Source organism: Lissotriton helveticus, chromosome 10 (genome assembly GCF_964261635.1).
Source record: "Lissotriton helveticus chromosome 10, aLisHel1.1, whole genome shotgun sequence".
NCBI lineage: Eukaryota > Metazoa > Chordata > Amphibia > Caudata > Salamandridae > Lissotriton > Lissotriton helveticus.
In genome coordinates, this window is record NC_136071.1 from 197,343,253 (window position 1) to 197,366,750 (window position 23,498).

Sequence of the window (23,498 nt, forward strand, 5' to 3'; positions counted from 1 at the left end):
TATGTGAGGTCTTCCTTTCGCCATTGTCCCACCTACGAACTGTTTCGAAAAACCCTGAAAACTCACCTCTTTAAGTTGGCTCTTGAGTAATGTCTCCCGCCCCGGCTCGCCAGGTCTGTTATGAGCGCCAAGAAACCGTCTCGGTGTACGTGCGCGGTATAAATTGTTTAACATAACATAACATAACATTAAGCAGTGCATTGTGGGGGCGTCAGTTATAGTTGGCTCAGGTAACTATAACTGCTGAATTTAACTGGTTTTGTGCAAGGAAAATCTTAGCCTAACTATAACGTCCCTGTAACCTTTGATGTTTTTAAAGAATTTCTACTTTAAACAAATATATATTTCCTAACTATACCATCCCTTTAACCATTGTTTTTTTCAGTGAATTTCAACATTTTAAAAAAATTTGCTTGCTTAACTGTAACCTGTAACATTTGAGAGGGTGTGAGAGTGGCTATATAGGTAGGTGAGTGTGTGTGTGAGTGGTTGTATGGGTCTCTGAGTGGGGGTGTGAGTGGGTTTGTGGGCGTGTGAGGGGCTGTATGGGTGTGTATATGGTTGTGTAAGTGGCCATAGGAGTGCCTGTGTGGATCTGTGAGTAAGTCCATGAGTGTCTGGGAAGGTCTGTGAGTGGGTTCATGACTGTCTGAGTGTGTCTGTGACTGGATGCTTGGGTGTCTCAGTGGGTCTGTGAGTAGGTGCATGAGTGTCTCAGTGTGTCTGTGACTGGATGCATGAGTGTCTGAGTGGATCTGGGAGTGGGTACATGGGTGTCTGAATAGGTCTGTGAGTCGGTGCATGCGTCTCTGACTGGGTCTGTGAGTGGGGGCATGAGTGTCTTTAAAGGTCTGTGAGTGGATAGATGAGCCTCTCAGTGGGTGAGTGAGTGGGTACATAAGTGTCTGAGTGGGTCTGTGAGTGGTTGTGTAAGTCTCTGAGTGGGTCTGTGAGTGGGTGAGTGAGTATCTGAATTGCCTGTCAGTGGGTGCATGAGTCTCTGAGTGGATCTGTGAGTGGGTGCATGAGTCTATGAATGGGTCGGTGAATGGGTGCATTAGTTATTGAGTGGGTCTATGAGTGGGTGTGCGAGTGCCTGAGTGGGTGTGTGAGTGGGTGCATGAGTCTCTGAGTGGGACTCTGAGTGTGTGCCTGAGTCTCTTTAATGGATCAGTGACTAGGTCCATGAGTCTCTGAGTAAGTCTGTGAGAGGGTGTGTAAGTGTCTGAGTGGGTCTGTGAATGAGTGAGTCTCTGAGGGGTTCTGGCAGTGGGTGCATGAGTTTGTGAGTAGATCTGTGAGTGGGTGCATGCGCCTCTGAGTGGGTCTGTGAATGGGAGCATGAGTGTTTGAGTGGGTCTGTGAGTGGGTGGCTGAGTGTCTGAGTGGATCTGTGAGAGCGTGTGAGAGTTTCTAAGTGGGTCTGTGACTGGGTGCATGGATGTCAGAGTGGATCTGTGAGTGGGTGCATTAGTATTTGAGTGGGTCTTGAAGAGGCTCTGTAAGTGGGTGCATGAGTGTGTGAGTGTATCTGTCAGCTCCCACTAAGCAAAAGCAAATGGCTACCCGGGACATAGCAGGAGCAGGCCCTGGGGCATTAAATTAAACATAAGCCCCGGGAGGTGGTGGTCCCCGGGGCATAAAAATGCCTATGGAGGAGGGCCATGCACACCCTTCTCCTTTAATTTAATAAACTTGGCATGCCCTCAGGACCTGGCCCACCCAGGGGGTTAAATAAAAAAAAGTGAGAAGACAGTGCTTGAATTTGTTTTTTGTTTGTTTGCCATAAAACCTGAATTCCGCAAATTCACAGCAATTTTGTTTTAAAAAAAATGTTTTTTTGTCCTGCCGGCATCCCTCTGGGACCCCAAAACCAAGACTTGGGGGTCAGGGTATTCCTACCCTGCCCCCTTTTCTTTTTAAAAAATGTTTGGGGACTGGGCTGAAGCCAGATCCCCAGATGGCTGCCAACACCTCCTGGTTGAAGTGTTGGCAGCCAATCAGAGCTCAGCAGTTCTCTGCACAAGCTCATTATTATTCGCGAATTTGCCATGATCCCTGATATCCTAATTTGTATTTCCTCAAATTTCTCAACATCTACTGAATGGATGTATTCCAAATAAGTGAAAGCATGATCTGCGTAACCAAATCTACTTTTCTGCCAAATTCGCTGTAATTCCGTCCAGCGGTTCGAGCTTCGAGTTCCAATAAGGTGGAGAGAAAGAGGAAGGATTAGTCAACAACCCTACTCTAGAGAGGAGTGTGGGTGTCTCCCAATTTGGGAAGTGGGGCCTCACACACCCAATTGGGTGTCAGGCTTCATCACAGGGCTTGCTCCTCGTCAGGCCGGCAGTGCAATGATTGATGGGCACCCTATGAGGAGCTCTTTGTCAGAGATTTTTTTCCCAAGCCGTATGGGTGAGGTGTGTGTGAGGGGCCTAGTGGTGTAGATGTGAAGTAATGTGAGGAATAATGAGGCGAGGTGGTGCTTCAAAATCGCACCCCTTGAAGAGGACGCCGCTCCGCGGTCCGCGTTATCGCTCCCGAACCAGGACCGCCCCTGGCACCCACCCGTATCCCCTGCCTGGAGTGAACTGATGGTCCTGAGAGCCCCTGCCCCTATAGTTCGAGGGTGCACCTCGCTGCTCCTCACTGAAGGAGAATTAAGCATACCTACCTAACTTACCAAGACTCGTCTTGAGCCCCACCACCCGAGGACGCTGATCTGGACCCCCTAACCCCGGGATGGCCCTTGAACTGGAGCGACCCACAGATGTCAACTAAAAATCTGTATCCTTAACGGACCGGCTGTATAACTAAGGAACCCGTCCTCTTGTGAAATATCCGACTCTCCCCTCCCCATCTCAGAACTGTCCATCCCGTGGGCCCCTTGGAAACTGAAACCACCCCGCGGGGAAACTAAAGGGGAAGAAAAATCACCTGGAGGCTGCAATTAAAAATTTGCTTAGTGCCTTCCCCTCAAGTCGAACCTGTCACTCCACGAAGTGTTGACGTGTTGACCCCTCTATATAACCTTCGCACTGTGTGTGTTAAATTGTGTACCTGTCCCTGCCCCCCATGGCCCTCCTCGCCCTGATGAAGGTGCAGCATAAATAGGCCTTGCATCGAAACCCGCGTTAGCGTGACCCATATGGATGGCACCTATGTTACCCATGTTTTACCATCTCATGTACTCCATGTTGCCTCCATATTACTATCTCAGTCCTAGCAGCCATTGTTAAATCTGCCCTGCAGGCTACCATGCATCTTTATAACTGTTTGTGTGTGAATGTGTGAAATAGTGTATTGATTGAGGTTGTGAGTGAGAATATCTGCAGTGGATGACTGTGGGAGTATGTGGGACCTGTATAGATGTATGTCATTGTAAATATTGTATAGCACCCTATATCTCAGATTCTAAATGAACTGGCATTTTATATGTTTTTCTTAGCTCCCATTTTGAATTTCTTACATCAAATCCAACTTAATTAATGATCAATAAAATATATATATTTTTTCTCAAAAGGTGTATGTCTATCTGTGCCCGCTCTGATATGTAACATCTTGTCAACCTTGTTTAAATGTAAGGATCCCCTAGTGGGACCTTTAAACTGACCCTGGCAGGGTTTCTTGTTGTTCTATTCAGCGGTGCTTCAAAATGAGTTTAATCTGTGAGCCCACTCGTCTCAATTAAAACCAACAGGGAAGTCACCGCCGATTATATTGGTCGGAGGTGTCTAGGTGTGCGTAGTCGTGGTCAACACGTTTCTCGCCTTAGGTGTAAAAATCATTTGGCAATTCAGGACCTATAGTGATGCACTGTCTACACGGGTGGTTGGTTATAGAAGTTAACCAATCACTTAGTCGAACTGACAATGAGGTACCTTAATTATTCATATAGTAGGTCCCACCTAATGAGATCAAAAAACAAAGAAGAAACAACGATACATGAATAAGGTATTCACATACTGTAATTATGCCTCCAAAACAAAATGTACAAGCAAGCCACAAACACATGCACGAGTGGTTAGTGCAACACAAGAGGTGTATGGCCAGACAGACTTAATAAGTAAATCTGTTGCACATGTGACATACACAGAACATTCTAATGCCATCGGTGGTACCAACCACCGTAGAAAATGGCGTGTTAAAACTCACCCAATTCGGTTTCAAGTCACACCTCATCAATTAGTAGGCAGAGCAACAAACGTTACTAAAGTTAACGTCATGCTGGTTTGAGAAGGAGGGGGGAAGATACAAAACACGATGGATATGAGAGACAATAATAAGCAGCCCACAAGTGGCTTTCTGCCAAAGTGACAAGGGTCTTTGGGGCCAGAGGGCATAGAGTTCATTTACTTACAGTTTTCATGGAAAACAGGTGCAAACAACCTACTCCTCGCTCTACCTCATTAGGAAGCATGGTGAGTGCGGGCGGTAGGCTTAAGTGACCCGCTCCTAGTCAGCGGTACAATAAACCCGGAAGAGCCTGGGTAATGTGTGCGCATGTGCGCGCTAGTATGTTACAGGTCTAATGGAACAAGTAGCAGCCATCTAGGGGTGTTGACCAATCCAGCCTCCTACCTCTTTCTCCCCCACCTATTGGAACTGCATACTCCTTCGTTGCTATGTTGTATTCTTTGGGGCCTGTATGCTGGCCCTACAAGCGCCCTTTTCCCCTCATTTGTATTCATGATATATAAAGCCCATGCCATGGTCACAAAGAAATGCAGAAACTGTTTTATTGAGAAGATCCTGCAATTTCTCAATCTTAGGCCAAAACTCATTTGACCATTGCAATTGTCGCCTTTGATATATATTAGAATATACAAAGGCAGTGTGAGGTAAGGGAGACATCAATTGTTAAAAGGTCTCCGTTATTTTGATTTCAAGCACAGCCCTTGTGATTGTGCCTACGTAATTGCCACCACAGTGCACAATCAACAGGTCTGGGTGCTTACAATCCAAAATTCTCTCAACCATTGGTAACAACTGATGCCACTTCACACCTCTAGAACCAATCCAAGTTATGTCCAAGTTTGGAAATCCAAGATTATTGTTCATACCATAATTGATGGCATAATCTCTAGCCCAGTGGATTAATCGGTGTCCTAAAAACTAGAAGTGAACCATGACGCATGGATATCGCAGTCACAAAAGGAGTTGTCAGCAGAATGAGTAAGCTCCAGAAGCAAGGTACTGCTATATGAGGAGTGATAAAATGGGACAATGGCAAAATTGTAAATGTAATTGATAGATTTTTGGCAGTTACAAAAGTAGGTTGGGTTGTGACCAACGGCTATTTGCATTGGTGCACAGTTTCATGGTAAACAGTATGAGCTTTTCTATTTGGTGATTTTCACATGTTGTCACAGTCTCGTGAGAGGCTCACCGAGTAAAGCAGGCAGCACTGTCCCCTCGAACTGCACGCAAGGGATTGTCTACTTGGCTCGCTCTGGCTTCTTACAAAATCTGATGAGAGACTTGTGAGAGCCACGGACTATAATGTACATTGCCTGGCTCTTGCGAGACCTCCCAAGAATTTTTAAGAAGGAAAAAAGGGAAATATACTACATACACCATAAATAATGAAATTTTAAGGTAGCTCTAAAAAGAGCCATTTTTGTTAACATCTTTTAACAATTTAAAATTTTCTTTTGTGCTTTCTAACTTTTTTAAAAAAATGTTTGTCTTTTCAAGTACTTAGAATAGGGTAGACTAAAACATACAAATTGGGGTGGGGAAAACAACATCTCCTTAAAAACAAAAAGAAGAAAGTTCAGGAAAAAATAACGGTTATGAAAAAAAGCTACGGCTTAGGGGGCATTTTAGATCTTGGACAAGCTTGCCCTGTGCAAACCTGCTCACATAAGAAGAAAAATTATCTGCTTACATAAGTAGCAAAAAAGTGCTTTATTAAGATAAGCAGGTTTGTTATCTGCTTCAGCACTCAGTACCTGGGCAGGCAAAAGAGGTGGAAACCCCTGAAGAGTTGTCCAGTTCCATAGCACAAGCTAACTCTGCCCGAGCAAGCCTTTGTGGATGCACAGATCTGAAGCGCCTCCACATGCCTGTAGTACTCATGCTGTACTGTTGGTTTCAATGCACCCGACTAAATTCCTTCATGCAAAGTTTGTAGATGACATACTTTGCAGATACTTTTTTTGCTGCCTGGCCTCATGTCAATAAATTGTCATATCAAAGACTCTTTGGCAGGCTGAGGTGGCTGAGTTTCTGCCACAGCACCAGGTTGCTCACCAGTTTTTCAGGAAGGCATTCTTCGATGCCAAAACAGAAAGGCACACAGATCACAACAAAAGGTCTATCTAAACCATCTCCAATAAGCAAATAAACCAAAAGGATAGATTCTGCCTTTTGCAAATAAAGACATCCATATCAACCAATCACAACACTTCCTTGGGGTGTGTTTCTTTTCCTGGGCCTCCTGTGAGACTTTCGCGAGCATCTTGCAAAATCGCAAATAAATTATTGCTTTATATATTGAATTAAACCATTCATAATTATGTTTTCTAACTTAATCAACACCTCTAATGTCTTTCTTTATTCAGAATAACAAGAAAACACTGTAATTAACTTAATTCCAAATGTACAATCTCACAGGTGCTTCGCAACCGCTAAAAAGGAAGTACAGCCCCCTCAGAGTCCACGCAGATTACTGTGTATTCAACTTCCATGAGCATCTCATGAGAGTTGTCAGTTTCTAAAAATGATAATAAATATTACAAACATATCTAAATGACTCCCTTATTATATATTACCATTAATCAATAACTGAAAACATAAACAGCACTCTATACAGCACTCTATACAATACCTTAAAATTAAATTTATAACTCTAGAGCAAGTGTCCCACAAGGAGATCGCAAGACTCTCGTAAGAGTAATGAAACACCTTAAAGAATAAGTTACTTACCATTGGTAACGCCTTATCTGATAGAGACTAGATCTAGCCGCAGACTCCTTACCTTAGAATTATACCCCGGCACCAGGCCGGATCCAGAGATTTGTTTACACCAGTACCTGTCTGTCTGTAGAGGGCACCAGATGACTCCACATGAAGTCCACCGGATATGACATCGTCAAAGTCCATATAAGCCATCGCCTGATGTGCTGACAACAGTTTCTTTCCTGACTACTTTCTGTGCTAAAATGCAGAGCCACGTATATAAACTGCCATGTAAACCGTGTGCCCAAAAAAACCCAATGAAAAGCACAAGGGTGCTGGGAAGGAAACTGGATGAAAAGGAAGAACCAGGTCACAGAGCGAGGAAGATGGGAATCTGCGATCATTCAATGGGGATTCTTGTGCAAGTTCTCACTATACACGGGCTAAACGGGCTCCTGTCAGCCCCCATTTTCTTTCTAGCTTCCTTTTGTCCATTTCTTGTCTATGCCTGGCATGGGTGGCCCACTCGGCTGCCCTAACTCTTCAATGTCTCTACAACATATCATGAATGATGTCATAGTCGAGGTATTAAGCAGTGCATGGCGAGAGTGCAAGTTATAGTAATTTCTGCATTTGTTTCGGTTCAAAACATTAATGTTGTCACCGAGAAATTGACCTAACTATATCTTTACTTTAACCTTTGTTTAGATAGATAGATAGATAGATAGATAGATAGACAGACAGACAGACAGACAGACAGACAGACAGACAGACAGACAGACAGACAGACAGACAGACAGACAGACAGACAGACAGACAGACAGACAGACAGACAGACAGACAGACAGACAGACAGACAGACAGACAGACAGACAGACAGACAGACATGGAAAACAAAGGAGTAGAAAAAACAGGATATAAAATACAATATACATTTTTGGTTCTTACATATTTTTGATGCAGGCAAATGTGAGAGTGGTTCTGCAACATGCTGGTCTGTCAAACTGATCAGATCTGTCAGAGCCAAATGAGTCGGTCCTCGCTCCACATGCAGACCTGGTGACGACTCCAAGGAAGCCTGCTTTTTAATAAAAAATATATATACACGGAAATCAATGTCATTAATATTTCTCTTAAATATAATAGAAGCTACAGAAGGTTGTTTATATTAATAGCATTCGGGGTACATGAATTTATCTTTAGTTCCAATAGGTGCAAAAAGCTTCTCTGACACACTGGTACAGCATGGACAGCAGCAGGGCAAGCCTTCATCACACACAGAGAAGAGGGGAAGTATGTGCATAGCAACAGCAGTTGGCACTCACATAAACACAACTATTACATCATGGTGGAGAGGCAGGCCTAGCTTAAATACAGAAAAGGCACAGGAAGGAAGGAAGGAAGGAGGGAGGGAGGGAGGGAGGGAGGGAGGAAGGAAGGGAAGGGAAGGGAAGGGAAGGGAAGGGAAGGGAAGGGAAGGGAAGGGAAGGGAAGGAGGGAGGGAGGAAGGAAGGAAGGAAGGAAGGAAGGAAGGAAGGAAGGAAGGAAGGAAGGAAGGAAGGAAGGAAGGAAGGAAGGAAGGAAGGAAGGAAGGAAGGTAGGTAGGTTGGTTGGTTGTCTAGAACAACTGATGGGCAGGAAGAGGCCTTTGGCTGTTGTTGTAGTCGAATGAACGAAGATACACGTAGCACACTGGCAGTGCAAGTTGCAGCTCTGCTCAGATGTATGTACGTGGAGCTGCCAGTCAGTCATATTTTGTAGTGTTTTGTTGACACTGCCCCAGTATACTACTGACTCACACCTGGTTTCTAGCTGAACCCTGAAATTTCGGGAAAAAAACATGGAGGATGCGAAGCAACGCAACGCATAAGCAGGGAGATGTGGGCAGCATGGAGTGCAAAGGGGCAGGGGCAAAGTCAAGAAGGAAGCAGCACAAGAGGGCGAGAGCATGAAAACCCATGCACTGCCACTGAGGGCATAGAAGAAAAGAAAAAAGTAGTTCCCAACATCAGCAGTGAGAATACAAGTCAACCAATTAGGACACTGTGAGACTGAAATGTGCCTGGCAGGGACAAATACAGGAATAGGGAGAAAATATTTAAATCAGGAGGAGACAACTGAGAGAGACAATAAACCCAATCACTCATAAGCAGGGTGTTGACCCAAAGCCCACTGTGTGTGTACTGGAAATGATAAGTCAGGCCACTGACCGCTAAAATTGTCTGTAGCCAAGTTCTAAAAAAAGGAAACAATACAATCTACACAATGGTATTCCAAAGATCTGACAGAAGAAAGGAAGCCTTACTGAGCGGCAGAACTTATATGGCAACAACATCCATCTACAGCAACCCTGAACAACCTTTGAAATTAGAGAACAAAGATATATAATGGGCATCCTTGAGGCTATGGTCTCAAATTTCAGATGCTAGTTTTACCAAGCAAAAAAACGCCACATAATCTTTTTGACAATAGGATGGAACATGACACTTTCTAAGTTACTGTTAACACCACCAAATAAAGAAGTGAAACATTCTCAGTGTTCTTTCAAGAGAAAGATAAAACTCCTTCCTCATTTCCAGTCCAGTAATCAAACTGCCCACCAGTGTTCTGGAATAATGTCAAAGACATTATTGAAAATCGGTAGATAGTATTAATGGCTTAGATATGAAAGGGAAAGATCCTAATAACCTATGGAAATACATGGTGGTCATTACTGCTTTAATGCTAAAAGACAGAGTTCTAAAGTCACACAGTCTGGACCGAGAAGTCTAAACCGCCAACCCCAGCCTCCTTGAAACCAAGAACAGACAAGTGGTGTGAAGGAGTCTATTAGAGATTCATATGTGTCCTGTATCAGTTGAATCAATTGACCAGGGAGGTGGGGGTAGTTGCTAAGTAGAACTCAATGAATTAAGCAAAAATATTTATTGATCTTCGTACGTCAGCAGTTTAAGGCAGAGTGTAGAGTAACATAACCCTTGTTTCGGATAACAAAGGGCTGTCACTACCACATTCTGCAGGCACAGCATTTTAAGGAGATTGTGAGAGGAATCATAAATAATCAATATTGTAAGGTCCAGCTAGAGAGCATGAGTGCCATTATCTTTAGCCCTCTATGCAGGAAGGCAAGTTGACACAGGTTTGTTTTCTAAAGGTACATATATGTAAGGAACCTGTTGTCTCATTTGATTGAGGCAATGACAGAATCACCTGTGTATCCTAAAACATAACCCAGATTTCTTATAATCAGGACAAGGGAAGGAAGTAGCAAGCTTCAGATTTCAGGCAGCCTGAGATTTGGTGGGCCGCAGACCAAGAGACAGACAGAGGATATATTTGGCTTCTATGAAGTTGATGACATTATTTTTAGCAACAGATGCTTACTGTCAGTAAAGTGGAGAAATTAGCTCCAAAGGAGTGTATCTGTCACAGATAAAGCATACAGGCACAGATGGCCTTTCGTGGGTGAAAGTGGCCATATACATGCCTTTCTTTTAACCTGAGGACACTCACGGCACTCAATAAAGTATGTTTTGCATGCGTGCATGCGAGTGGTACCCCATTTTAATTGTGAGAATAATTATTCTCTTTTCGTGGTTGGGTACCAGTGGGCACTGGGTGAGTAATACATTCTCAGTGTTGTTTGTCACATTTTCTTGATTCATTTCTTGTTTGATTTCTCACCTCTGAGGAAGTCTAAGCACACACACCCTTTTTTCTTTTTGGCCACAGGAGCAGCAGATGATGATAAGGTAGGAATACTGGCAAGTACCATCCAGCAGCTCCTTGGGTTTGCTTACGTGAGGTGCTTTCCTGCCATTTCTCACACTTTTTTCTTCTTTATTGTTGCACACATTTATGTAATGGTTTGAAACCACTTTGTTGTGTGTATGTGATGTGGTTATTGACGTTTTTCTGAAATAGAACACTAAGGACCATCAGGTCACGTGCAATAAGCTGGACCTGTGGGGGAAGTTGAAGGTATCAAGAGATGCTAGCCAGGCTGCTAGCCATTCCACTGAAGGCGAAGGCCTGGCTGAAGTCCCAACGCATGAAATATACATTACGGACAACACCAACAAAGGCGGTGCATCTACCATTTGCCAATGCCCACAGGCAAGTGTGGATGACACCAGTGTGATAGAACTTCGTTCAGGTTTATTAGTAATGCTTTGCGCAGAGCGTAATCTATTCAGTGAGCTGCCTTTAAAGACGTCGTGCTAAAGGTCATTACAACAGACAGGCGATGGGGTTCCCGCGACAGAAACACGTATCAAAGCAGCTGACGTAGCAAGTGATACAATTGAACCAATTGAAGCCATTCAAACCAGAGCACAGTACTCACGGGGATGGGATGACCTGAGCAGAGGTTACCCACAGCATGGTCATATGGGAAAGAGCTATAGCAAGGACCGAGGTTGTTCAACAGGAGGGATACAATAGACATGCAACCCGAAAATTATCAGGAGGAGGGCAAAGAGACAAGCCAGGGCCTGCTCAAAGATCAAGACAACCGGTTGTCATCGATCAACGACACACTTGCAGCAGCCACCAACACCCTCAACAGGCAGACACACAAATCTGAGGTCCAAATGGACACAATGCAAACTATAGCCTTGGCCATTGCAAACATAATCACCAAGATGGCAAACCTGGAAAAACAAGTCATCATAAAGGACTGCCACTGTAGAGCTATTGTGGTGAAGCTCTCAACACTGCCGGACGTTTTGACAACCTTGATCACAGATCTGAAAAACCTGAATTTAAACAATGGACTCAAAATAAACTCAGAAACAAACACTAAAATAGAGGTAATGGCCACAGGAAATAAGGCACATGAAATTCAAACAAGACCAAGGAGCCGAATGTAAGAAGCAAGCTCAGCTGAGGTCCAACCAACTGCCACCATCCTACAGAGTTACGGCAACACAAATATAGCTGGGGTAAATAGAACCAGTAGCCCCAATACCATTAATAACAACAAACGGCCCCGGCGGATGAGTGGGACCTCAGAGGGCAACAAGACTGGGAGCACTAACAACACAAGCCCCACAAATAAGGACAATAAACCGTTGTCAATATGAGAGAAAAAAAAGGCTAAAGAAAAGGCAAAAAATGCTGCGGCAAACCCAAGCACAGAGGAGCTGGGAGTAGTATCTTAAGACTGAAGAAAAAACAGTCAAGAAAGACGATGCCTGCAAGAACAAAATTCTTCCCAATTTTTAAAAAACAAAGGAGGGCCCCCTAGAGGGTCACACGAGACCATGGATAAATGACCATTGAGGTAGACGGAGAGAGTGCGGTTCAAGCCCCCGGCTAAAACCCAGAGAGAAAAGAACTCAACCTAGCCCAAGGGGTGGCCAGAAGGGGCCTGGAACAAGATTGCAGGCCCATGCAAGAGGCTACTGGAGGGACCATGAGACATGTAGGAGCTCTGAGCACAGATGTAGCCTGTCAGGCGATGCAGGAAGTGCTAAATGAAACAAGAAGAATGACCAACGGCCCAGTGGAGACAAATAGTGACTGGCCAAACTACGGACTGCCAAGTGACCCAATGAATGGCATCCAGACAGAAAATAGGGCCAAACAACTCATTATATAAATAAGGAATTTGATCCTTGGGCATACACAGTGGCCTCACAGAAAGTGTTGTTTTGCTCACAGTTTACGTCACCAGGAAGGGCAAATATCTTGAAACTGTTTCAACACATCCCCTCCTTGGCACATATAACGAGTAAAGACCTCCTCAGCATCCACTTTGAGGAAAATAAGCAGTGGAGCACCATAGAAAACACAATAACAATATGAAAGACATCTGCCCACGCTCATTTGGCCTGCGGGAAAAGAACAGCTTTGAAAAATGGGGCATTGTGGTCCAGGAGCCAGGCGACGAAAAATACCCGCACGTGCTCGATAACCAAGAGGGTGGTTACTTCGAACAAAAAAGAAATGGAGAACCACACATAGTTTGCTACGGGGGACCCATCACTTGGACATCTCTTCTTGCTTCCACAATTTCATCATAGAATATAGTGAAAATGAAGGCCACATTGAGAGAAAAGTAACTGAAGGTAACACAGCAGACAAAGGCTAGCACAGGATCCAGACCCACAAGGCCACTACAATGCAGGGCAGGCACAATAATTACTCCTAGCCCAAAGATGCCAAAAAGGGCAAAACCAGAAATAACACTAAGAAACAACGGTGAAGACCCCTCAAAGAGAACAAAAAAAAACTAGCCTTAAGCTTATAACATGGTAAGTGGCAGGAATCACAAGTACATTAAACAGCAATTCGGGGGGCGTGGCCAAGATGGCGGGGTGAGCGGACGCTTCCTCCCGTAGCTCCTCCGGCCCGGCTCAACTCGAGCCCCGATTCTAGCGCTTCTCTCCCCCCGCGGCTGCACTGCGGGCGAGGGTACTGTGCCGGAGTGCCTGGGGCACATTTTGGTGCCGCTTATACTTCTGGGGCCCCGGGGTAAGTTCCCGAGAGGTCTCTCCAGAGATCGCTCCGGGGATTGGAGCCGGGTCGCCCCGAGGAGAAGAGCCTGGAGGCGGAGCGTGGAGCGGCGCTGTCCGCGCGCCTTGGCTGGCCCGGGCGCTGCACGGCGGACTGGACGGACTCTGGGGAGTGAGGCAGCTTCCTGACCGGTGCCTGGTGGCGGGCACCATAGCTGGGCGACGGACCTTAGCCCTGGCCGCGATCCCCCCACTGCCCGGGGTCTCGAGGGGCGGCGCCTTCCGCATCCCGCGCCCGGAGGCGCTGATGGCGGTGTTTGGACGGAGCCCGAGCAGGGCACTCGACTGGTAGTGGAGGGGAGCGCCGCTTTCAGACTTTCCGGACCCGTCCTCATTTGAGTGTTGCCCACGGACTTGCTGGCCCGGGCTGCCTTCTTGGGTCCCACCCTCCTGCCATCTTGTCTTTGTTTGGCTGTACCTGGTGAACCCTGCCCGCGCCCTTTTCACACGGGAGCCTCGTCTCGTTCTGGCGCCAGCTCATCTGCTGCCCTCCCTGGGAACCCGGGGCGGGAGACCTGCTCTTCGGACTTTGCTGCCTGCCTGCCCTGTTGGTCCGGGGGCCGTCTTGCCCGCGCCCGGTCCGCCATCTTGTCGCCTGTGACGCACTACCCTTGTCCTCGGCGAGGGCCTCGCATCTTGTGCCCACGAGCGGTGGCGATCGCCTGTGGCAACTGACCCTGGACTTTGCTGGGCCCTAGGATGGCTGGAAGACGTGGCGCAGCACGGGGAGATCGCACCTTGCCGGAAATGCTCGGCAGGCCCCAGCAATTACGCGACAGGGCGCTGCCGTCCCCGGGGGCTTCCCGGGTGTCCACGGGCGCAACTGCGGTCGAGCCGCCGGTCACGCGGTCCTTCATGGAGGACTTATTCGCCTCCCTCAAGGAGGACTTTCAGACTCTGAAGGCTGAGGTGGCAGGGGAGATCCGGGAGGTGCGCAGGGATGTCGAGGGCCTGGGTGAACGGGTCGACGCGGTGGAGACGGCGGCTCAGAGTCGCGATGAGGAGATAACCCATCTCCAACAGGATGTCCTCCGCCTCCGGGAGCAATGTGTCGAGCTCCAGGCCCACTCGGAGGACCTCGAGAACAGGTCCAGGCGGAATAACATCCGGGTGCGGGGTGTTTCATCCGCCGACGAAGGTGCGGACCTGGTGGCTTATCTGCAGGACCTGTTCCGCGACATCTTGGAGGAGGGAGCGGATTTCCCCATCCGCATTGACAGAGCACACAGGGTGGGCCGCCAGCGCCAGTCATCGGCGCCCCCGCCTGATATCTTGGCGTTCTTGCCGGATTCCCCTCTAAAGGAGCGCATCATGACGGAGGCCCGTAGGAAGCAGCCGCTGACCTTCCGCGACCGACCTGTGGCGCTTTATCAGGACCTGTCCGCTATCACGCTGCAAAAGCGCAGGTCCTTCCGCATCGCTACGGACTTTCTGCGAGAGCACGAGACGGCCTATTCTTGGGGTCACCCCTTCCGTCTTATCTTTCGATGGAATGGGGTACTGCATCAGCTGCGCTCCTTACAGGATGTTTGCGGGGTGCTGGGTCTTACTACTACGGCGGAGGACGGGGCTACGCCCGCGCGGAGGCGCCCCGAGCGGCGGGGCCGACGGAGGTCGAGAAGGCGCCCATCGTCAGCGCCGGTGAGTCGTCCGGACTCGCCCACCATCAGAGCTGAAATGGCGGAGGCCCTGAGGACTGCGGCCGGGGACTTGCCTGCATCTACTGGTGTGGCCTTAACGGCCTAATTTTTCTCCGGGGGGAGAGGTTCTTAGCTTTAACGATGTTGGGCTGGGGCTGGGGGGGCGGGGGGGTGGTGCGTGGCTGGACGTCCACTTGACTGTTTTCTGCAGACTCGCCCATTTGGGCTAGACTGAGACTATGGGGTGGGGTTTTTTCCTTTTTGTTTTGGCCGGTTGCCATAAGTGGTTTTTGGGGGGGTTTCATTGTTGGTTTGTTGTGGGGGGGGTCCCGTCCGATGTAGTCCGACCAAGTACGAGGCCGCCACTGGCCTTCCCTGCGCCCCTGCCCCGCGCGCCCCCTCCGCTGATCCCCCATCTGCTTCATAGCGTGCTGCTCCCCTGGAGGCGATGCCGCCCCTGAAGGTAGTGACCCTTAATGTCAAGGGTCTGAATAATCCCGTGAAGCGTAGGGCGATCCTCTCCCTGTTAGAAGGGTCGCGGGCGGATATTTGCCTCCTGCAGGAGACTCATTTACTCTCCGGAGATTGCCATAGGTTGCGCTCTGCCAAGTTCCCCACGCAACTATTTTCCTCTGCTGCGACTAAGACCGCTGGGGTGGCCATTCTTCTAGCCAGCTCTTTTAGAGGGGAGGTGCTGTATAAACATGCCGAGCAGAAGGGCAGGCTCTTAGTGTACCGCATGCGCTTGGGGGGTGTTGCCTTTACGGTTGGTTCGGTTTATAGCCCAAACGACCACCAGGATCGTTTCCTGGAGTCGGTGTTGGTGGACGTTACTGCCTCGCCCGATCGCCATATCATTCTGGGGGGAGACCTGAATATAGTCTTCGACTCCGCTCTAGATAGGTCTGCTCAGCGCTTCCCGCAAACGGGGGAGCTTTCTGCGGCGGTGCGGGACCGGCTTGCAGAGACGGACTTGCATGACCTCTGGCGTACCATGCATCCCACCGATAGGGATTACTCCTACTTTTCCCATGCGCACCGCACTTATTCGCGGTTGGATTACCTCTTGGTGAGCGGCCCGCTTCGCTCGGCCGCCGTGGCGGCGGACATCGGGGTCTTGTCCCTGTCCGACCACGCGCCGGTTTCCGGGGTCTTTGCGTGGCCGGCGGCCCCCCCCTCGAGAGGGATGTGGCGGCTTCGGGACACGCTGCTCCATAGGAAATCGGTGGTGAAGCGAGTGGACGAGGTCATCCGGGACTTCCAGACCCACAATGACAACTCTGACACGTCCCTGGCTACGCAGTGGGCGGCTTTGAAAACGGTCGTCAGGGGAGAGTTTATCTCCATTTCCTCGGCCGAAAATAAGGAACGCCTGCGCAAGAGGGACGAGCTGACGGCGCAGGTTAGGGAGCTTGAGCAGGTACACCGCCGTACGGGGGCTCCTCGCGTTTGGAGGCAACTGAAGGCGGCGCGGAAACTCCTCTCTGCGCTGGATCTTGATCGGGCGGAGTACGCGGCGCTGCGCCTGAAGCATGCCTTTTACACCGGCGGAGACAGATGCGGTAAGCTTCTGGCCCATAGGCTCAGGGCTGCGCAGCAACGCAATGTGGTGAAGGAGCTGGTGGGAGTGGATGGGATCCCGGTTTCCGGGGACGCGGAGGTGGCGGATACCTTTCGATCCTTTTACGAGGCACTGTACGCTTCGGAGTCTTCCCCACCGGGAGAGGCTGAGGCCTATCTGGAGTCCGTGACCCTCCCGGCCCTGGACCCCTCCCAGGCGGACCACCTAGAGAGGGACATTCACGTGGAGGAGGTCATCTCCGCGATCGCAAGGCTGAAGCATGGTAAAGCCCCGGGCCCGGATGGCTACACGACCTTGTTCTACAAGACCTTCTGTCCCGCTGTCGCTCCTCTCTTGGCTCGCTTGTTCAATTCCTTCTCCGAACCGGGCGCCATCCCACCGGACCTCCTCTCGGCGACTGTATCGGTTATCCCCAAGCCGGGGAAGGACCGGACCTTGTGTGGCTCGTACCGGCCCATTTCGCTCCTGAACGTGGACCTCAAACTTTACACCGGAATCTTGGCGGCCAGACTGGGTCTCCTCTTGCCGGGTTTGGTGGAGGCGGATCAGGCCGGTTTTGTGCCTGGTCGGCAGACGGTCGACAATACGAAGAGGGTGGCGCATGTGCTGGAAAAGGCCTCACGCGTCCCGGGGGAGCGGATGCTGCTATCGGTCGATGCGGAGAAGGCCTTTGATAGGGTTCATTGGCCGTACCTCGAGCTGGTCCTTGGGAAACTGGGGATCGGTGAGAAGTTCCGCACTATGGTCTTTAACTGCTATAGGAGACCGTCGGCGTCGGTTCGTGTCAATGGACACAGCTCCAGCAGCTTCACCATTGAGCGCGGCACGAGACAGGGTTGCCCTCTCTCGCCGCTCCTCTTCGCCCTTTATATGGAGCCGTTTGCGCACAGAATCCGCGACAACCCGGACGCTATTGGGGTGAGGATGGGGCAATACACACACACTGTCAGCTTATACGCGGACGATGTCTTGCTGACCCTAGATGACCCCAGGCGATCACTCCCTGCCTGCGTCCAGGAGCTGGATGCTTTTGCCCGCGTTGCGGGCTTTAAAATGAATGTGGCCAAATCGGCGGCACTGGATGTGTCGCTCTCTGCCGACACCAGACGAGACCTTCAGAGTCTCTTCCCTTTGCAGTGGTCCTCCTCCACGGTGCCTTACCTGGGCATTTTGCTTGCTCCCACCCTGCCTGCCATGGTCGCAGCTAACTATTCCTCTTTAGGCAAAAAGATAAAGGAGGAACTTGGCCGATGGAACAAGGGCTTAATCTCGTGGCTGGGCCGTGTTGCGGCGGTGAAGATGACGATACTGCCCCAGATCCTGTATCTCTTTCGCGCTCTGCCTCTTCAGCCCCCCGTGGGTTGGATACGGCAGGCGCAGACAGACATCTCCCGCTTTGTGTGGCAGGGTCGTAAGCCTCGGATGAGGCGGGTCCTCTCCATGCTTGCTCCGGAGGCGGGAGGGCTCGGAATCCCGGACCTCCGGAAGTACTTTCAGGCGGCGCAGCTTAGGTACCTGGTTGAGTGGAGCCGGTGGGAATCGGACAAACACTGGCTCTTTCAGGACCAGGCAGTGGCTGGCCGTACCCTCCAGGAGGTCCCGTTCCTACGGCGCATTCACCGCCCGCCTAATCTCTACGCCTCCTTTATCACCCGGGTCCCGCTAAGAGTGTGGGACGCGGTGTGTGAGCTTCGGGAGCTCACCACTTTTCCGTCGCCGTTCACTCCCATTGCTGGCAACCCGGACTTCACTCCGGGCCTGGAGCCGGGGGCCTTTTCCCACTGGGTGCATGCGGGATGTAGAGCGCTTTTCCAGATTTACGGCCCGGATGGCGTGCTCCCCTTCCAGCAGCTCCGACAGGAGTTTGGCTTGACGGAGGGGGATAGACTGCGTTACATGCAAGTCCGCCATTGGGCTCTTCAGCCCTTAGTGCGTGACGTCGCCGCCCGTACGATTACGCCCTATGAGCGATGGTTGGTGACCCGGGCCTCGGACGCCAAACTCATCACTGATTTGTATAAATTTCTCCAACCCCCGCCGTTCCACTACCATAACCCAGGGAGGGAACGTTGGCATAGGGAACTGGGCAGGACCCTGAGCCACAAGGAATGGGATGGGATTGCATATCGGGCGAGGCACTCTGCGTACCACACTGGGCTGACGGAAACCTTCACTAAAGTGTCCACCTATTGGTACTACACCCCGGTGCGGCTCTACGAGATGCGCAAGCTAGGCGATAAGGGATGTTGGCGCGGCTGCGGGCAGGAGGGCACCCTCACGCACATTCTCTGGGAGTGCCCGGTGCTGTCGGCCTACTGGAAGGAGGTCTTAGATGAGGTGGATAGGCATTTTGAGATTGAGCTCCCGCGCTTCCCCGCGTATGTCTTGCTTGGCCTCCCCAATGACTTAATGTACCCGCTGAAATCCCGCAGGGGTAGGCAGATTGCGATTGCGCTAGGCTCAGCCGTCCAGAATATACTTGTCCTTTGGCGCACACCCACTGCCCCCTCCTTTACTGGCTGGTTGCATAGGCTCTGGCAGGTACTGGGTATGGAGAAGATGTCGCTAACGGTGGCTGGGAAGGTTGACCAGTTTGAGGAGCTCTGGCAGCCCTTTTTGGCGCTGCTGTCCACGGAATTTCACGAGATAACGTGTCCACGGTACCTGCGCCTCCTTAGGCTGACGCCGCCAGTGCCAGCGGCGGAGTGATTCTGCGGGTTGGGGACCGGGGATCGGGGGTGGGAGGTGGGGGGTTTTATGCTTCTATTGCTGACTTTCGGACGGGGTTGTTGGGGTGTTGTTTTCTCTTTTTTCTTTTCTTTCCTTCTTGCTTTTTCCTTCTTCTCTTTTCTGGGGTCGGGGGGCTGGTGGACCGGTCTGCTTCTCCTTAGCTGTGTCGCGGAGTGCTCTTTTGGCTTCGCCTTGCCTAGGGAGTGGGGGCCTACGGGGGGTTGTTCACAATGCCTTATTGCCTTCTGTTTTTGCCCTGTTACCCTCTGGGGCACCCTACCTTCCTCCTCTTCTTCTGACTCGCTGCAACGTTTTGCTCTTTGTATTGTATGGTTACCTGACCTCCTGCTCCCCCCCCCGTGTTTTTTATGCCTTAATAAAATACTTTAAACCTAAACAGCAATTCGGCAATGGAAAAGATGCAGGAGGGTGACATTCTCTCTATGCAGGAAACCAGAGCAACTACGGAAATACACATGCAAGGCTTTTCAAGCACATATATACAAGCCAGAAAATTACACTCCCACGGCAAGCGCTCGGGCGGCCTTGCAATATATGTAAAACATGCAATAGAAAGTGTTTTTTGTGTTTTTTGTGTATTTTTTTGTTTGTTTAGAGTTTCATATAGCGCGATCTAGACACAAGAAATCGGATATCAGAGCACTTTACATGAGTACCAATTTCGTTACAGATAGACACATTCATTTTTGATGTGCACGGGGAGATTAGGTGATTTGCCTAGAATCACAGGATGTTGAGCGTCGTTGCCGAGACTCAAACACGGCTCCCCAGCTCCGAGGTCGCCCGCTCTAGCCGTAAGGCTACATCCTCTCCCCTCAAAATTTCCATCAAAGAGATTAGGAAACCGCTGGATATGCTATAGTGTATCGTGATAAATGGGCTATTTGATGGCAAATCCAGAAAGGAACTTTTAATCAACCATACATATCTCATTAGGAATGGCTCCTCGAAGCTGGAGACAACAAAACAGATTATTGCAATTTTAGAGGAAGTGCTATGAGAACATGCCCCCATTTATATGATCATTACAGGGAATTTTAATCTTCACCATCTCAGCCTGAATAACGGAAATGGTACGCCGGCAGAGAGCATTTAACAACTTCCCTAAGTGCTTTGGAACAAATTTTCAGCTCAGGTCTGGCTCGAGCAATTGAGTCCTATGGAATCAAATTTTCTCACCTTCAACATTCAAACAATAATTGACTACACCTTCATTATGAAAAGCATCAGGCACTGGATCTTAGACCTCGGGACAGACCAATATGGAGTAAGCGACCACGCAATGCTCATTACAGAATTCAATTTCCAGAGTGAACATCGAGAAAAATTGGAGCTCGTAAGTCACACACGAGGAGTGGAGGAATATAAATTACTAAGAAGGATAAGATGGAACCCAAGTTCAAGTTCAAAATACTTTATTCGGTTAAAAACAGAGAATAACCATAAAAGTAGCATGAAAAGTACAATTTACAGTGGGTCAGGTGATCATTATTTAAAATCTCAACAGAAGAACATATTCAAGAACATAAATACAAAAAAAAAAAAAATTTATTCATGTGTAGAGTTTTACGACATTTAAAAACTAGTTTAAGAAATTCAGAGAGTGACGCTACCATAAAAACAGTTTCCATTTTTTGAAGCTCTAAAAACGCTAGGCGACATCTATATACATTCAAATCTTTGAGAATAGGGATAATGAGTTTTTTTTCGATAAAAAGTATAAAATTTACAAAAGAATAAAATATGGATATCGGATTGCGGGGACACATCATCACATGGGCATGGACATAATTCTTTCGCCCAACAGTTCATCACAGGGAAAGATAATAACCTGAAGACGATGTTAAGTCTAAACCGGGTTAATAGGAAACGTTCATGGTTGGACATGTATAAAGGTAAATATGGCTGTAGTTTCTCTCCACTTATAGTTGCCTGATGGGCAGAGACAGTCTTCTTTTTCATCTCCTCCAAATGTCTCTTTTCCATGAGATGAGCGATACACAAGTTTTTTAGTCCTTTTCTTGAGATGTGTACCATAGATAATGGATTCTCAAAATATTGAGCACAGCCTAGTTCCTCAAGAAACTTTCTAATATAACATATCCAGTTACAATTATTAATATTATCCAATGCTAGGACGTCCTTTAAAATTGCCCGGTTGACCACACACTCGTCGTTTGTCCAAACCCTGTGCCAAAGCAGAATCGGCTGGATCTTAATTGTGTCAGTAACAAACACCAAACCTAATTCAGCGTGGCATATAAAGGTCGCAGTACTTTCAGGAATGGACAAGATATGCCGTAAGAACTTATTTTCCATGGTTTGAATTGTACTGACATTTGAGTAGCCCCATAATCCTGCACCATAGATGGCTACTGCTATACAAGTTGCATTATAAATGGTTAAAATCTCCCTTATGGGTTTTTTCCCTAACTTTTTTATAAAGCACTGTAAAGCCATAATAGTTTTGGAGAATAACAGGGTTCTAGCATTAATGGCACTACTCCATGAGCCACTTTCCTGAAACAGAATGCCCAGATATGGGAAAGTAGGAGTCTTCTCTAAGGGATTGGAATTTATAAAGATAGGCTTCAATTGCCTGTTTGTTCTTGTCCCACAGTACATAGATAGAGTCTTTGAGCAGTTAATTTTCAGATCCAAACTAAGCATAAAGGTGTTAAAAGATGTAACCAAAGTTTGAAGTGCCATAGGGGTGCGTGCCATCAGGACTGCATCGTCCGCGTACAGTAGGGCAGGGACCGGCCTCCCACCAACCATAGGCATGTCCCTGCCCTTCTGCACGAGGCGTTGCTCCAAACCATTTGTGTACAACAAAAATAAAAACGGTGCTAAAACGCATCCTTGGCGTACACCACGACCAATCCCAAAGTGTCTGCTACATTCTCCCTCTTTCCCATACCGGACCGTTGCAGTGGCCCCAGAATATAAATCTCTGAGAAAGCATATAATAGCATTATCTACCCCCAATTCGGCCATTATTACCCACAACTTGTTATAGGACACGCAATCAAAAGCCGAAGATAAATCGACAAAAGTGAGGTATAGACGTTGTTTTTTAACCCTTATATATTTCTGTTGCAAGATAAATAAGTTTAGCCCTTGCTCTATAGTCCCTAAACCCCTTTGGAAGCCATATTGAAAATCACTCAACACCCCATTTTCTTCTGCCCAGCGTTGCAACTTAACTAAAACCACTCTACCAAGAATTTTTATGGAGGAATCTAATAAGGAAATTGGCCTATAACATGTGCAGTTCTGCCTATCACCTTTCTTGAAAATCGGGACTATAATTGATGTAAACCAGGTAGTGATTAGGCCTTTCGCCAAGGCAACATTAAAAAGCTTAACTAGCATTGGCCCCCATAAATCAGTATTGGCCTTATAAAGGTCGGCTGGTATACCGTCTGGTCCAGCCGCCTTACCCCCTTGGTTGCCTTCAAACTCTCAAGGACTTCTGGAAGAGTTACAACCAGAGCTTTAGGTAAATCTATGGTTACCATCATGGAATCATGACCTGTATCGAGCACTGGTTCAGCAGCTGTATAAAGAGAGGAAAAATGGGCCACCCACTCATCTTCTGTGACGGCAATTTCCATGCTTGCTTTTTTGTCAAACAGGAGCGGAGTATTTATAACCCTCCAGAAAGCGGCTGGGTCCTTCGATTGTGAAGCCAAGCATAGTTCATCCCACGCCTCCCTTTTTATCACGTTCTTCCTATCCTTCAATGCTGTATTGTAATTCCTCCTTGAGTCTCTGATTAGGGTTACATCCCGCGGTCTCTGATGGATTGCATGTCTAAGATTTGTTAAGGCCTTAGTGCACTTCTTATCAAACCATTTCCTGGTAAGCTTTAAGCAATTTTTTCGTGTAACCCGCAGCACCTCCTTAATTGTGGTAGCAATAATATTAAAATGGGCTAAAATATCATTGCTCTCTGCTTCTTCATTCAAACAGATCAAAAAGCTATTCATACACTTTTTCATTACTTTGGACAAAAAGTCATCCGGGACCACTTTGCTCCATTTAAGAGTATAACCATTTTGGGAACCTAACTTCACATCCTGTACCGTGTACTTAGAT

At 48.3% G+C, this 23,498-nt stretch overlaps 2 protein-coding genes across 4 annotated transcripts in view; one reads left to right on the forward strand and one right to left on the reverse strand.

Annotated features, from left to right (window-relative positions):
* Positions 1 to 23,498, reverse strand: part of IQCK (IQ motif containing K) — a 632,757-nt gene that overhangs the window by 514,833 nt on the left and 94,426 nt on the right. For 2 of the 3 annotated variants that reach the window (XM_078665098.1, XM_078665096.1), the window contains exon 5: positions 7,855 to 7,987. In XM_078665098.1, coding sequence (XP_078521224.1) covers positions 7,855 to 7,987 — 133 coding nt within the window. The remainder of the gene's footprint in view (positions 1 to 7,854; positions 7,988 to 23,498) is intronic. The other variant, XM_078665097.1, reaches the window with a different exon arrangement.
* Positions 1 to 23,498, forward strand: part of KNOP1 (lysine rich nucleolar protein 1) — a 386,483-nt gene that overhangs the window by 194,745 nt on the left and 168,240 nt on the right. The gene's annotated exons all lie outside the window — the stretch shown is intronic.